General features: G+C 39.6%; 1 protein-coding gene across 2 annotated transcripts in view; it reads right to left on the reverse strand.

Moving 5' to 3' along the window:
* Nucleotides 1-16,599, reverse strand: part of FAF1 (Fas associated factor 1) — a 324,982-nt gene that overhangs the window by 110,942 nt on the left and 197,441 nt on the right. For both annotated transcript variants that reach the window (XM_023752761.1, XM_023752762.1), the window contains one exon: nt 4,112-4,207. In XM_023752761.1, coding sequence (XP_023608529.1) covers nt 4,112-4,207 — 96 coding nt within the window. The remainder of the gene's footprint in view (nt 1-4,111; nt 4,208-16,599) is intronic.

Raw genomic sequence — 16,599 nt, forward strand, 5'->3', positions numbered from 1 at the left:
AAGAAGACTGTGTAAGGCTTCACATAAGTGCTATTATTTAACCCATACCTTAAAAAAAGATACCAATGTTGTGGAGCATGTGTAATGGAAATTTGATGGGGAGGGAGGTGTACTCTAAGCAGACAAAAAACTCAAGCAAGCAATTGGATATTTTTAAAAATCAATAAAGAATCCAGCAAAGCAAATGGAATCATTAGCTCTATGCATGGAAGAGGAATGTGGACTGGCAGGAAGGGCAAAAGGTTTGATGGGACTAGATGTGGCAGTCCTAAAATCAGCACACTAAGGTATCTGGACTGTACTCGGATGGCAATAGGGAAAGCACTAAAGGTTTTTAGGCAGGAACTGTTCGAGGGAATAACTGATGGCTGTGTGTGTGTTTGGGGTGGTATGGTGGCATATGGCAGATTAGACTTGAGGACATGAGAAAGGAGACAATTTCAAAGTTGCAAGTGAGAGAACTCAAGAACCTATATTTGAGCCGTAGCAGTGGGAATTGAATGAAGGGGACAGACTTAAAATAATATACTTCAGCAGAACTGATGGAAACCGTTGACCAGTTAGACTTAAGGATCAAGAAAAAAAGAAAGATTAAAAGAAAAGAAAGAAAGAGGTGAATATGACACCAAGATTTGGGTAACTGAGTGGGTAGAGACGGTTAGGTCCGGGGAGGGGCGGATGCTGAGACCAGTTCTCAGAATTTGAGGAAGCTGTAGGATGTCTAGGTAAAAACATCCAGTTGGATAGCTGGAAAAAAATATCTTACCAGCTCAGGAGAGAGGCCCAGAAAACATTTAAATTTGGAAGTCATCAGTATATAAATAATAATGAAAATGAATAAGATCAATCAGTTAAAAAATAAAGAAATAAGAGTGATAAAGATAAGAGTTTACAGAATAAATATTTCAATTGGTGAAGGAAGAGAAACAGTAAACAGAATAGAGAAATAAGCTGTCAAAGATTAGAAAGTCAATTGAAAGAAAATCTTAGAAGCAAGGTCTGAGAAAATTTCAATGGACAATAACTGTAAATAGGTTCAATAGGATTGTAATTAAGAAAGAGGTAACTATTGTATTACAACAAGAAAACCACCACAAAAATATCTGAATTTATAACCAAAACACCTGGTATTGAATACCATTTTCCTTTATATGACTTTCAGCAAGTGTCTTTGCTCCCCACTGTAGAATGTGACTAATATTGACCCACAAAGGTGGCCGTGAAAAAAAAGAGACAGCATAGCATGGTACCTGTTAACATTAACAAAAACTATTATCTGACTCTAATGGTTAAATTCAATTATAGTCACATGGTAGAAAGAAGCCAAGTTGTAATGAGTTAAGTGAATAGAAAATGAAGAAAGGTAGAGTTATCTGGTGTAGATTACCTCAAGAAGCCTGGCTGTGAACAAAGGAAAGATGAAGCTAAAGCCTGAGGGGGGAAATTGGGTTTGAAGGAATATCTCTATCTATCTATCTATCTATCTATCTATCTATCTATCTATCTATCTATCTATCAGGAGATTTGGATATGTTTTTAGGATGAAGAAAAAGAACCAAGAGAGAGGTGGAGGATAAAAATGCAAGGAAGATCCCTTACTCCTCCCACCTGTTGGAGAGGTTATAGTGGGGGTAGAATCAAGATAATGGTCAGAACAAAAACTCTAATAGCAAGAAACTTCTCAACTAACAAATTAGGGTAACAAATTTGATGCTGATATAAAAAATACACTATCTGAGCAGAACAAAGGAAAGGGTAATAAAAATCCTGATGTATGTGAAAGAATAGCAAGTCCCTCAGTGACAGGACTACACAGTTTTGGGCTTGGGGTGACAATGAGCATTAACATGGGTGAGGAGATAGATTTTGGAGGAGACATGGAAAGTTCACTTTTGTAGAGAATGAACCTGCAGTGTGGATTCAGAGATGTTCAGGAGTAACTGGATTACTATGCAGCTTGTCTGCTTATAGTTCAGGAAGCAATAGTATGTGCACAAGCAGACAAGCTAAGTATTTGTCTAACCAAGTTGTAAAAATTGATATGCAGATTTTTGGCAATTATCTGCATTCAATTTCTTCTCTCCTCTTCCCTCTCCTCCTCCCTACTCCTCCCCCTCCCCCTCCTTCTTCTCCTCTCTCCCCTCCCCTCCCCTCCCCTCCCCTCCCCTCCCCTCCCTTCTCTCTCTCTCTCTCTCTCTCTCTCTCTCTCTCTCTCTCTCTCTCTCTCTCTCTCTCTCTCTCTCGGCAGGGGGTTAGCAGAAGCTAACTCCTTTATGGAAGACTTTGCTCTGTTCACAGCCATATTCCCAGCAGTTAGACCAGTACCAGGCATGGAGTAGGTAGGTAATCAGAATTTATTTAACACTTGGAGTGCGGGAAACGAGTTAAGTCGGCTCGCGTGAATTGCGCGTACTCCGCGGGAGCCGTCTTTAATTCGGTTCATATAGATTTGCGGTGGAGTGCGGGAAACGTGTAAACTCGGGCCGATTGTAACTGCGTATTACCAAATATTTGTTTGTAATCCACCCTTTTGGTGGATGGAACAAAACCAAAAGACAGAGCCATCTTATATTTTGGCGGGAAGTTCACCCGCACTCCAAGTGTGAATGATTTTTTTGTCACTTAAGCCAAAAGCTATGTATCATTCTTATTTCTTCCCTCTCTCTTTTCTCATACAGATCCATCCTATCAGTTACCAGTCCTACTGATTTCCCCTTCCAAATATTTCCTGAATTCATATCCTTTTCTCTTTTTACTAAGTATGTTCTAGTTCAGGATCTTATTATCTTTTGCAGTACTAGAAAATAGGTTCATATCTGATTTCTCTGTCTGTAGTCTTGCTTCCTTTACATCTAATCTCTGCACAGCAGAAAAACAAAACAAAAACCATTCCTCACCTAACACCCTACTATGGCTTCCCAGAGTTCAAGTCCCTCACTAGACATACAAGCCCAACTCACCTTAGTCTCATCTCTTATCTTTCTGTGTCCCATTTTATTTTGCACAAACACCAAACTGTACTCATTTCTTCCCATTTACTAATCAGATTGTGCTGTTTCCTCTTAATGGAATACTCTTTCCATGTTTCTTCATTTGGTTGACTGTGACTCATTCTTTATAATTCTACTAGAGGCCCGGTGCACAAATTCATGCATGAGCGGGGTCCCTTGGCCTAGCTGGCAATAGTGGCCTGTCTCGCCCAGTCCTGATGGGGCCAATCGGGGCCGGCCGAGGAAAGGGACCATGGGAGGTTGGCCAGCTGTGGGAGGTTGGCTATGGGAGCGCACTGACCACCAGGTAGCAGGTCCTGCGTTGAGTGTCTACCCCCTGGTGGTCAGTGTGTGTCATAGCGACTGGCCGACCAGTCATAATGGTTTCTTAGGCTTTTATATATATAGATTTGGATGTCAACTCCTCTAATCTTCCTTTTTTAAAAAAAGCATTCATTCACAAATACTCTTTTGTGGCTGGTATGTACCAGGCACTACACTAGGTGTTAGGGCTAGAGGTGAACTATAATAACACTCAGCCCCACAAAGACACATACACAGAGACATCACACACACAAACATGTTCAATCTGATCTGGCCCTAGTCTTTGTTTCCATAGCACCCTATGTACACTGATTGCTATCACTGCATTTATTGCAATATGTCATTATTATTAGTTTACTAATCTATTACCTTTGACTCTGAGCATCTTGGTATAGGTACATTGTTATTCATCTTTGCACAATGCCTGGCTCACAGAAGGTGCACTCACTCACTGAGTTAAAGAACCTTCAGAATCAATCCTGATAAATGTACTCAATCCTAATTAATAGTCAGCAGCAAAGAAATGCCTTTGTTAAACTGACAGTTCCATGTAAAAATCATTTTAACCAATCCACCTGAATTCTGTCTGCTGAAACATGAAACTTACAGAACAAGAAAGACCACATTAGCCATAACCTTGCATGGAAAGTTTCTGCCTTAAAGAATTTACTGAGACTTTATTCACGCTACATTAACTTTATCTATTCATTGCTGTGGCAGATAAAAAAGAATAGGAAGTGGGAAGGTGTGTGGAGGATAGGCCTTCTGTTCATTGAAAAGCGGGCTAACAGGCTTACCTCCTCAGACTGCTCCCGGGTCTGTGTAGGTGAAGATCTCCTTCCCACTGTCAGTCGATGGCATGGATAAGAGAGCCCTGATTCAGCAAGACACATCTGCAAAAAGTAGAATCCATCATTTGTAAACAAAATGAGGCCATGTTTTACAAAAGGTTTTTACTTCTGGGACATTTTTTATTATTTCGGAAGCTACATTAGAAAGATCACTCTAGTAGCCCAGGTATTACATTACCAGGAAGTCTCTTAAAATTTGAAAATTTTTCCATATACTAATGTTACAATAGTTGAGGCTATTTATTATTCATTAGACAATAGACTTGGGCTCCTGGAAACTGTGACAAGCCTAAAATAAACCTATCATGTACATATCCCTCCCCCTTAACATGTCTGCTACCTTTCTAATTAGCAGCATAATACCTCAGTTTCCTAATTCTGAGAGAGGTACTCTATAAATCTTTTTTGGAGGTTAGTGACGGATTTTTAAAAAAGGCTTCCACACATCATAACTATGTCGTTTGTGCTTTAATTATTATTAACCCAAAATTTCAGATCATTATTATAGCTTATGAATCTATAATGTATGTAAAGAACCTAGCACATGTTCAGTTTACTGTCCTTGTTACCATTGTGATTTAAAACACTACCCAGAGAATTTGCCTAGTTTAGCCTAAAGCAATATATATTTACTTCTATTAAAGTTTACAGTGGGTCACATATTAAATATTTTGAAGTTTAAATTAAATTTAGGCAAATATGAGGACATATGAGTGCATGTTACTGTTGTCTACATAGAAGAATTAAAACAATATTAAATAGCCAACAGAGGTGTTTTTCATGAAAAAAAAACATATGTGTATTTAATGTAGCAATTATATAAGGTGAAGTTTCTTTTATTATTATTAGAATATCCAATAGCATACTAAAAACATCCATTAGTAACTTTTGAGGAGGTGTGGATTAAACTGAGGAAACCCAAATATCTGTAAATTCATCTGGTTAGAGGTCTTGTTTGTTTTTGCATCTAGATGTTTTGGAATTCTACTTTAAAAATTCGAGAAGACCTGATTGATTTTTTAAAACAATATTTTTAAGTTGATTTCAGAGAGGAAGGGAGAGGGAGAGATAGAAATATCAATGGTGAGAAAGAATCATCGATCAGCTGTCTCCCACACGCCTCCTACTGGTGATGAAGCCCACAACCCGGGCATGTGCCCTGACTGGGAACCAAACCATGACCTCCTGGTTCATAGGTCAATGCTCAACCAGTGAGCCACACTGGCCAGGCTGATTGATTTTTTTGTAAAGCAAAAATGCATTGATTTTGTCATTTTTATTCAATCATATTCATCAACATAATTGTCACAATTAGCTCAATTTATTTCATTTCAGAACAAATAAAATCAAAGCTAAGATGGACAAGAAGCATAGGTTAAATTTCAAGCCACGTTACCTTCACAATATTTTTCATTTGAAAAACGTCCTCCACCCCTACCATGAAATCCTCTGGTAATCAAATAATAATGATGGTAAACATCACTGACAATCAGAAGCAGTGTAGTGTAATGGAAAGAGACTTGGACCAGTTACCAGAAAAACCTCTATTCAAGTACCACTTCGACTCCTGATCTTGGGAAAGTCATTTCTCTATTCTAAGCCAGAGTTTCCTTATTTACGAATTCAGGTGAGTAATCCCTGACCTAACTATCTCAAAGGACTTTTGAAAGCGTTAAATGTAATAAGGTAAGTAAAAGTTGGCTTTGAAACTATAGTGACATAGGCAGAAGAGTTGTTATCATTCCAATGGTCATTATTTTTAGGACCTGGAGAAGGAAATGCTGATGAACTTCCCACTGTGACTAGCCTACCTTTGCATTCGGCCCAGTCACAGGAGGAAATGCTCACTGAAAGTACATGGTTCTACAAATGGTGGCTCGTAAAAGGGCTTGTCTCTAAGTTATATACATTAACCATCTCATTCCTCAAAAAATTAAAAATGGAACTCCTATTTGACCCAGTAATCCCACTTCTAGGAATATATCCCAAGAAATAAGAAACACCAATCAGAAAAGATATATGCACTTCTATGTTCACAGCAGCACAATTTACCATAGCTAAGATTTGGAAACAGCCTAAGTGCCCATCAGCAAATGAATGGATTAAAAACCTGTGGTACATCTACACAATGGAATACTACGCTGCTGTAAAAAATAAGGAACTCTTACCATTTGCAACAGCATGGACAAACCTGGAGAGCATTATGCTAAGCGAAATAAGCCAGTCAGATAAATATAAATATCACATGATCTCACTCATTTGTGGAATATAATGAACAACATAAACTGATGAACAAAAATAGAGCCGGGGGGAAAAATATTTTAGAATATAATATAAGTAATCCTGTTATTTGCAGATTTTTAGTATTTCCTACAACTTTTGTGATATTATAATATGTTAGTACAGTTTTGGTAATATTATATTTAAAATATTTATTTCTGGAAATATTGTTTATTACATGTAATATTATTATATTTAAAATCGTTTTTCTTGAAATATTAATGCTTATTGCATGTAAATGGTTAATTATTTTGTGTCTATAATCTGGTAATAGATTTATTTTGTATATTAGAGGCCCGGTGCACGAATTCATGCATGGGTGAGGTCCCTTGGGGTGGCCTATGGGGATTGGGCCCCAGCTCCTGCCCCCAGGCTCGCAGCCCTAGCTCGCGCTCCCAGCCCTAGCTCGCGCTCCCAGCCTCACAGCCCTGTCTGGCACCCCGCTGTGGCCTGGCGCTGCCCCCTCAACGATTCCACCATCCCGCCTACTAGGTGGTCAATCAGGGCTAGAACCCCTGCCCAGCTCCCTCAGAGCCTGGGAGCCAGGAGGCAGCCCTGCCTCCCACCGCTGCCACTGTTTGTGGTCTGCAGGACAATTGCGGGGGGTGGGGGGGGGCAGCTCCCTCAGCACCTGGGAGCTGGGTGGCAGCCCCGGCCCTGCCCCCTGCCGCTGGTCGCCGTCTGCGGGGCAATCAGGCCCCTGCTCACACCCGTCTTGGCCTGGCACTGCCAGCTCACCTGCTCCAACATCCCGCCATGGTCCCACTCTTTTCAGGGCCCATCAGGGCCAGAAGTGCCTCCACTGCCGCCCACTGCCAGCACCGCCAACACCTGCCATGTTCCACGCCTCCCCCTGGTGGTCAGTGCACGTCATAGCAAGCGGTCAAACTTCTGGTCGAACAATTTGCATATTAGGCTTTTATTATATATGCTTGTAAAAAATTAAAAATTAAATAAAAACATTAACCATCTCAATAGCTACTAATCATTCCTGAGGAGAGTGGCCAGCAATTTCTCCTTGGTCTACAGCTAACCAAGTGAACCTCTGCATCACTATTTCAGGTCCTAGTAATCACAATGCACTAAGGAAATTAAAAGATCAAGAATTTCTGAATGGCTATATACCCAGTATTGATTAACTATAAGGCACAGTATCTGTCCTAAGGGAACATATATATTAGTTAGGGAGACAAGTGATACACATAGGAACAGGTACAGAAAAAGGAATACAAGTGAGTAAAGATGGGATTATATCTCCACCAGGAAGTCTCTGTAGGGCTGGGAAACCCTTGGAGGCGCAACAGTAACTCAAAGAGTGATTTCAAAAAGTTCGGGCTAAAATAAATGTTTACTGGGACTCATCACATAAACTTATATAAAAGATGTGAGTGAAGTCAGAAGGCTGAGGTTCCAGGCTCACTAAATCTTTCAATTGTCCAATAACTATGGGCAAAATCACTTGAAATTTCTGTACTTCAGTTTTCTTACTTAGAAAATGATGTATTTCAGCCTGTCCTTAATTTACAAAATATGGTAATACAATCTGTTCTATCTCCCTCACATAGCTGGTATTCAGAGAAGATCCAATGAGATAATGTTTATGCAACCAAATGGTTATGTAATTGTAAAAGATAAATATTGTTATCATTGGGGTATTTATTATGCATAAGCTGGGGAAAAAAGATTAGGGCTGTAGGTTTGTTTGACTTTATAGTTGAAGAGGGCCATCTTTAAAATTTTAGATTTACATACTTTATATTAGTTAATTAACTTATACATTATAGTAATCTTTCAATCACAAAATTGTTTTAAACAATACAATGAAAGACTATGACTCATTTTCAAAATCTATTTTCTGGCCATGTTGGACTATAATTCTTTGACTTTCTGTCATCACACATGTAGAGATTAGAGATTCAAAATAGGCTCACAAAATAAAAATAAAGTTAAAGCAAGATTCTTTTATTTTATTATTTAATTCTACACCCTTACATAAATGATGCACATTTGGGAGTATAATCTTCTGGATGCTTAGGAATGTGGAGAGGTTGAGGGAAATGTAAAATTTTCATGCCTAAAATTTCACTAATTGATCCTACAAAAACAAACTCCAACGCCTTCTATCTCTATATATAAAAGCCTAAGCGACCGAACAACCAATTGACAGGTTGCTATGACAGGCACTGACCACCAGGGGACAGATGCCCAACGCACAGGATCAGGCTCCCTCCTGTCTGGATTGGGCCTGTGGGGATCGGGCTGAACCCGGCTCTCCAACATCCCCCAAGGGATCCTGGATTGCAAGAGGGTGCAGGCCAGGCCGAGGGACCCCACCAGTGCACGAATCCATGCAATGTGGAGAGGTTGAGGGAAACGTAAAATTTTCATGCCTAAAATTTCACTAATCGATCCTACAAAAACAAACTCCAACACCTTCTATATACATATAAAAGCCTAAACAACGGTCCGACCCATAGCTATGACGCGCAATGACCACCAGAAGGCAGACACTCCGACCAGTAACTATGATGCACACTGACCACCAGGGGGCAGATGCTCAATGCAGGAGCTGCCAAGCTGCAGTGACTTGGCTGCTGGGGTTCTTGGGTGACACACACGGAACCAGAGAGGAGGGAGCCCAATTCTGGGGTGTGTCACCCGAGAACTGCCCTCTCGCAATCCAAGATCCCTTGGAGGATATCGAAGAGCTGGTTTTGGCCCAATCCCCACAGGCCAGGCCAGGGACCCCACCAGTGTACAAATCCATGCACCACACCTCTAGTTCAACAATAAAACCAATCAAGCAATATATAATCTTGCTTTAACTTTATTTTGAATCTCTAACCTCTACATGTGTGATGACAGAAAGTCAAAGAATTACAGTCCAACTACAAATCTGTGAGGTCAGATTTTCTTCCTATTTTTCAACCAAAACAATATAGAACAACAGATTAAATGGAGAAAATATGAGAATCTGCTTGTCTTCTATGAAGCCAGATATTAAGGGGATTTGTAAAAGTGTAAAACATCACTCAGTCACTACTTTTATTTTTTGGAAAATTTTCATTAAAAAATGCTATTTATATTCATATATAGTGGATTTATTGTTGATATATTAAATACGTTTTTTCAATGTTAATTTTGAATGACAACTGTCAATAAATATAACCCATATAAACAAAAACTCTTTTGAGGTCTTTGATGATGTTTTTCTCAAATTCACAATCCAAAAACAGTTATCATTCACTGAACTATGCCATATGTGCAGATAAAACTAATTTTCATAAACAATAGAAATTAGAAATAACTGAGAAGCCCAAAAAACCACATTATTTTGTGAAGTTTTAGAACCTTCTCAATGTTTCCCCTTATATAATTAAGAAAGCATACAATGTTTTCCTTATAAACAACTTAAAATGAAATATAGGATAATGTGCATAAGACAACTTCTGTAAACCATTATAATTAATCATTGGCTATCTTTGACAAGTCATTGACACAGTATTATTATTATTTTAAGTTTGTGCCTCAGGTTAAACATAAGACCTTTCTTAATAATGCTTTCTTTAAAAATATGAATTAGCATATATGCATAACCCAGGGACACAAACAATAATGTGGTGAAGGCCTAGGGGGTGGGGACAGGGTGGAGGAAGGAAAAGTGGGGGAAATGGGGACATCTGTAATAGAGTCAACAATGAAAAAAGGCAAATAAAAATATGAATTAGTTTTTGAAAAGAATTTTTAAAAAATCCTCACTGGGGATATACTTATTAATTTTACACAGAGGGCAAGAGGGAGGGATGAATGGAGGGAGGAAGGGAGGGAGGGAGGGGGGGAGAGAGAGAGAGAGAGAGAGAGAGAGAGAGAGAGAGAGAGAGAAACATAGATCAGTTACCTTTCATATGTGTCCTGACCAGGGATCGAACCAGCAACCTAGGTATGTACCCTGACCAGAAATCAAATCTGCAATCTTTTGATGTATGGGATGATGCTCCAACCAACTGAGCCACACTGCCCAGAGCTGAAAGAGTTTTTTATTTTTAGTTAAATTTTTTGCCTTTTTCCAAATACATTATTTACAGCCTGTCTTTCTTCCTTATTGTGATGACAAACACGAAGATATTTTAAGAGTACTGGACCAGAATTTAGAAGACTTTTGATTGGGGCATTTAATCTATTTACATTTAAAGTTATTATTGATAGGTACTTGTTTGTCACAATTTTTATTCTTTACGCCTGTGTTCCTTCGCTTCCTATTTCTTCTTTTTACAGCAGACCCTTTAGCATTTTTTGCATTGCTGGTTAGGTGGTAATAAACTCCCTTATTCCGTTTTTGTCTGTGAAGCTCCTGATTTCACCCTCAATTTTGATTGATAGCCTTGCTGGGTACAGTATTCTTGGATTTAGACCCTTCCTTTGCATGACTTTGTATATTTCATTTCATTCCCTTCTTGCCTGATGTGTTTCTGTTGAGAAACCAGTCGCCAGTCTGATGGGGGATAATTTGGCTGGGGGATAATTTGGATGGGGGATAGGTAACTTTCTGTCTCTCTCTGGCTGCTTTTAAGATTCTTACTTTGTTGTTGGTGTTTGCCAGTTTAATTATAATGTGCCTTGGCGTTAGTCTTTTGGGGTTCATTTTGTTTGGGACTCTGTGAGCTTCTTGGATTTGTGTGAGTGTTTTTCTTCCCTATATCAGGGAAGTTTTCTGTCATTATTTCTTCAAACAGGTTTTCTATTCCTTGCTCCATTTCCTCTCCTTCTGGCACCCCTATTATGCAGATGTTGTTTCGTTTTGTGTTGTCCCAAAGTTCCCTTAGGCTTTCCTCCTGTTTTTTTTTTAAAGTTTTTTTTTTCTAGATGCTGCTCTGCTTGGGTATTTTTTCCTACCTTGTCTTCTAGCTCACTGATGCAGTCCTCTGCTTCTTCTAGTCTACTGTTGATGCTTTCTATTGAGTTCCTTATAGAAATGTCATTTTTCATTTCTTCTTGGTTCTTCCTCATTTCCTCTTGGTTTTTACACATATTGTTGAATTTGTCTTCCATTCTTTTCAGCAATGTTATGACCATTTCTCTGAGTTCTTTCTCTGACATATTGTTTGCCTTCATTTCGTTTACTTCCTTTTCTGGTGATGCCTCCTTTTCTTTCACATGCGAGCTGTTTCTTTGTCTTCCCATGATCTCTCTTCTCTGGGTGTCTGGTTTTGTAGCTCGCTCTCTCTCTCTCTCTCTCTCTCTCTCTCTCTCCTTTCCTAGGCAAAATCTGACCTGTCTGTGAGAAGGTGCAGAACTCCTCCGAGTCCGCGTATTCGTGCTGCTAGAGATCCGGTGTTCCTGGGTTCGCAGCTGTTCCCTGGGCATTGTTGTTGTAGATTCCCCAGGATGTATAGATTTCTGATAACAGCCACTCTCCCCTTCAAGATGGCACGGTCTTCATGGCAGAGTTGGTCGCTGCGGGAGAAATTTCAGCAGCAGTGGAGGCTGCCCGGTTAGGGGAGCCCGGTCCGGCAGTCCCCGACAGTCCCTTGGAGTATAGCTGTCCCTCACCCACAAATATACACTCCCCTTATGTCTCTACGCTCTCCTTTGGTTCTCTCCCTCTCACACTATCTTGCAGTCTGCCTTCCCATCGGCAGCCATCTTCCCCTCATCTGGACAGTGATCTTAATACATCATTAAGAAGATTCAGTTCATTTACCTGCAGAATCCTTGCCCTGCATGTAACATACTTGGTAACACAACTACAGTTTTATTATTTGTATCTTTGAAAATTCAGTTTGTAAAATACAATCCCCTCGTGTTTAAAAAAAACTCCACTACTATAAGAACTGTTTTTAAAAGTTTCAGCCCGGCTGGCGTGGCTCGATGGTTGAGTCAACCTATGAACCAGGGGATCACAGTTGGATTCCAGGCCAGGGCACATGCCCAAGTTGTGGGCTTGATCCCCAGTGTGGGGCGTGGAGGAGGCAGCTGATCAATGATTCTCTTTCATCACTGTTATTTCTATCTCTCTCTCCTTCTCCCTTTCTCTCTGAAATCAACAAATATATATTTAAAAAAATAAAAATAAAAAACTGTATTTCAAGCATGTCATGGTGACAAGATACTAGCTCAGCCGTGGGCAAACTACAGCCCGCGGGCGGGATCCGGCCCGTTTGAAATGAATAAAACTAAAAAAAAAAAAAAAAAGACCGTACCCTTTTATGTAATGATGTTTACTTTGAATTTATATTAGTTCACACAAACACTCCATCCATGCTTTTGTTCCAGCCCTCCGGTCCAGTTTAAGAACCCACTGTGGCCCTCGAGTCAAAAAGTTTGCCCACCCCTGTACTAGCTAATTAATTCTATGCATATTTGGGAATGTTACTAGACACCAGCATTAAACACAATTATTGTAGTACAAAAAAGATAGATGGATAGACACACCTACACTACACTACACTACATACACACACACACACCACTGAATGTTGCTTTAATGAGGCATAATTGACCTATAATAGACATATTTTAAAGTATATAATTTGTAAATTTTGAACTAATTATACAAATACCCATGAAACCTTCCAGAAGTTTAAAAAATATTTTAGTAATTCCTATTATTGAACCCCCCAACGCCGGGTGCACAAAAATTTGTCCACTCGGCGGGGGGGGGGGGTGTCCCTCAGCCCGGGTGTGCCCTCTCGCAGTCTGGGAACCCTTGGGGGATGACCACCTGCTGGGCTTAGGGCGCTCCCGGGGGAGCGGGCCTAAGCTGGCAGTCAGACATCCCTCTGGCAGCCCAGGAACCCTCAGGGGATGTCCACTTGACAGCAGGGAGCAGGCCTAAGCTGGAGTCCGACATCCTTAGCGCTGCTGAGGAGGCGAGAGAGGCTCCTGCCACCACTGCTGTGCTGGCAGCTGGCAGCCTGGCTTGTGGCTGAGCAGAGCTCCCCCTGTGGGAGCGCACTAACCACCAGGGGCCAGCTCCTGCATTGAGCATCTGCCCATTGGTGGTCAGTGTGTGTCATAGTGACCAGTCATTCCCAGTGGTTCTGCTGTTAGGGTCAATTTGCATATTGCCCTTTTATTATATAGGATGATATGTACTGGTATTATGCAATGTGATTTCTATGCATTATGCCATGTAATACAATAACTTTGCCAGATAGATATTATTAATCTCCATTTTAAAGATGAGGATACTAAGCCTTACACAAATTAACACTTGGATTGCGGGAAACGAGTTAAGTCGGCTCGCGTGAATTGCGCGTACTCCGCGGGAGCCGTCTTAACTCGGTTCATATAGATTTGCGGTGGAGTGCGGGAAACGTGTAAACTCGGGCCGATTGTAACTGCGTATTACCAAATATTTGTTTGTTTGCCGTTCACAAAGATACCTACCTGCGTATTCGAACCGTTTCATACCCATTGGGGTAATAGGTATCATAAAAATCCCTTGTAAGTAGAGAACACTTTATGGCGCTGGTCGAGTACAATACCGTTAGGGTACCAATGTATTGTTTTCTCATTTTATAACCGATATCCCTGGATATCTCACCATGCAAAGAGAATAGTTATTGAGAAATACTTCTTGTGTCCGGACGTCTTTAGTTTTGAGTTTTGTGAATATTATTACGTGTTTAAATATTTAAATATATTGTGATAAAGACATTCATATAGAATTTTTTAACCAAATAAAATAAAATCGTTCCGCAAAGTGTTCGCATAATAATTATTTTTTTATATCAGATATCTATCGGAGTACCGCTATTTTCAGTTAGTATTATTTTTATTTGCTTTAACCTAGAATGTCGCAGCATTCAGACTATAGTGATGATGAGTTTTGTGCAGACAAGTTGTCCAATTATTCTTGTGATAGCGATCTTGAAAATGCGAGTACAAGTGATGAAGATTCTAGTGATGATGAAGTAATGGTGCGTCCCAGGACATTGAGGCGACGAAGAATTTCGAGCTCCAGCTCTGACTCAGAGTCAGATATAGAAGGCGGGAGAGAAGAATGGTCGCATGTTGATAATCCACCGGTCTTAGAAGATTTTTTAGGGCATCAAGGATTAAACACAGATGCTGTTATAAATAATATAGAAGATGCCGTGAAATTATTTATCGGAGATGATTTTTTTGAATTTCTTGTAGAGGAGTCAAACAGGTATTATAATCAAAATAGGAATAATTTCAAACTTTCAAAAAAAAGCCTAAAGTGGAAAGATATAACCCCTCAAGAGATGAAGAAGTTTTTAGGGTTAATTGTTCTCATGGGACAGGTGCGCAAAGATAGAAGAGATGACTATTGGACCACGGAGCCATGGACGGAGACGCCATATTTTGGTAAAACGATGACGAGAGACAGGTTCCGACAGATATGGAAAGCTTGGCACTTCAATAATAATGCGGATATCGTAAATGAATCAGATAGACTTTGCAAAGTGAGACCAGTACTAGATTATTTTGTGCCTAAATTTATAAATATTTACAAACCTCATCAGCAATTATCACTAGATGAAGGGATCGTACCTTGGAGGGGAAGATTATTCTTTAGGGTATATAATGCTGGCAAGATCGTTAAATATGGAATATCGGTTCGTTTGTTGTGCGAAAGTGATACAGGATATATCTGTAACATGGAAATTTATTGCGGCGAAGGAAAGCGATTATTGGAAACGATACAAACAGTAGTGTCTCCATACACTGATTCGTGGTACCATATATATATGGACAATTATTATAATAGCGTCGCAAATTGTGAAGCACTTATGAAAAACAAATTCAGAATATGTGGAACAATCCGGAAAAATCGAGGTATACCTAAAGATTTTCAAACAATTTCTTTGAAAAAAGGTGAAACAAAATTTATAAGGAAAAATGATATATTGTTACAAGTGTGGCAATCAAAAAAGCCTGTATACCTGATTTCTTCGATTCATTCTGCGGAGATGGAAGAAAGTCAGAATATTGACAGAACATCAAAAAAGAAAATTGTCAAACCGAATGCACTCATTGACTACAATAAACATATGAAAGGTGTTGACCGGGCCGACCAATACCTTTCATATTATTCGATATTGCGGAGGACGGTCAAATGGACAAAAAGGTTGGCAATGTATATGATAAATTGCGCATTATTTAATTCTTATGCAGTTTACAAATCAGTGAGGCAAAGAAAAATGGGTTTTAAAATGTTTTTGAAACAAACAGCTATCCACTGGTTGACGGATGATATTCCAGAGGACATGGACATTGTTCCAGACCTTCAACCAGTACCGTCTACTTCTGGAATGCGGGCTAAACCACCTACATCTGATCCACCATGCAGGCTATCGATGGACATGAGAAAGCATACGTTACAGGCAATTGTCGGAAGTGGAAAAAAGAAAAACATTTTGAGAAGGTGTCGCGTATGTTCCGTTCATAAATTGCGCAGTGAGACGCGCTACATGTGCAAATTTTGCAATATACCTCTACATAAAGGGGCGTGTTTTGAAAAATATCATACGCTAAAAAACTATTAATTTCTATTTGTTTTGATTTATTATGAAAATTTTATTTTAAACTTTAAAAATATGTGTATATTTTTAGGTAATAAGTATTTTTTGGGTTTTTCGTATTTAGTTTATATATATCGAATTATTTATGTACTGAATAGATAAAAAAATGTCTGTGATTGAATAAATTTTCATTTTTTACACAAGAAACCAAAAATTTCATTTCAATCGAACCCATACTTCAAAAGATATAGGCATTTTAAACTAAATCTGATTTTGCGCAGGAAACCTAAATAATTGCCCGCGCCATCTTATATTTTGGCGGGAAATTCACCCGACACCGTAGTGTTAAGAAGCCTCCCTAAGCCCAGCCAGTGTGGCTCAGTGGCTGAGTGTCAACCTATGAACTAGGCGGTCACGGTTCAATTCCCCAGTCAAGGCACATGCCTGGGTTCGGGCTTGATCCTCACTGTGGGCATGCGGGAGGCAGCCGATCAATGATTCTCTCTCATCACTGATGTTTCTATCTCTCTCTCTCCCTCTCTGAAATCAAAACAAATATATATATTTAAAGAAGCTTGTCTAAAGTCACACAGGTACTGAGTAATTGGCCAAAATTCAAACTCAGGCAGTTTTGGCTCAGAGCCATTTAAAAAGCATTCAATC

The sequence above is a fragment of the Myotis lucifugus genome, unplaced genomic scaffold (assembly GCF_000147115.1).
Source record: "Myotis lucifugus unplaced genomic scaffold, Myoluc2.0 scaffold_37, whole genome shotgun sequence".
In the NCBI taxonomy this organism is placed as follows: Eukaryota; Metazoa; Chordata; class Mammalia; order Chiroptera; family Vespertilionidae; genus Myotis; species Myotis lucifugus.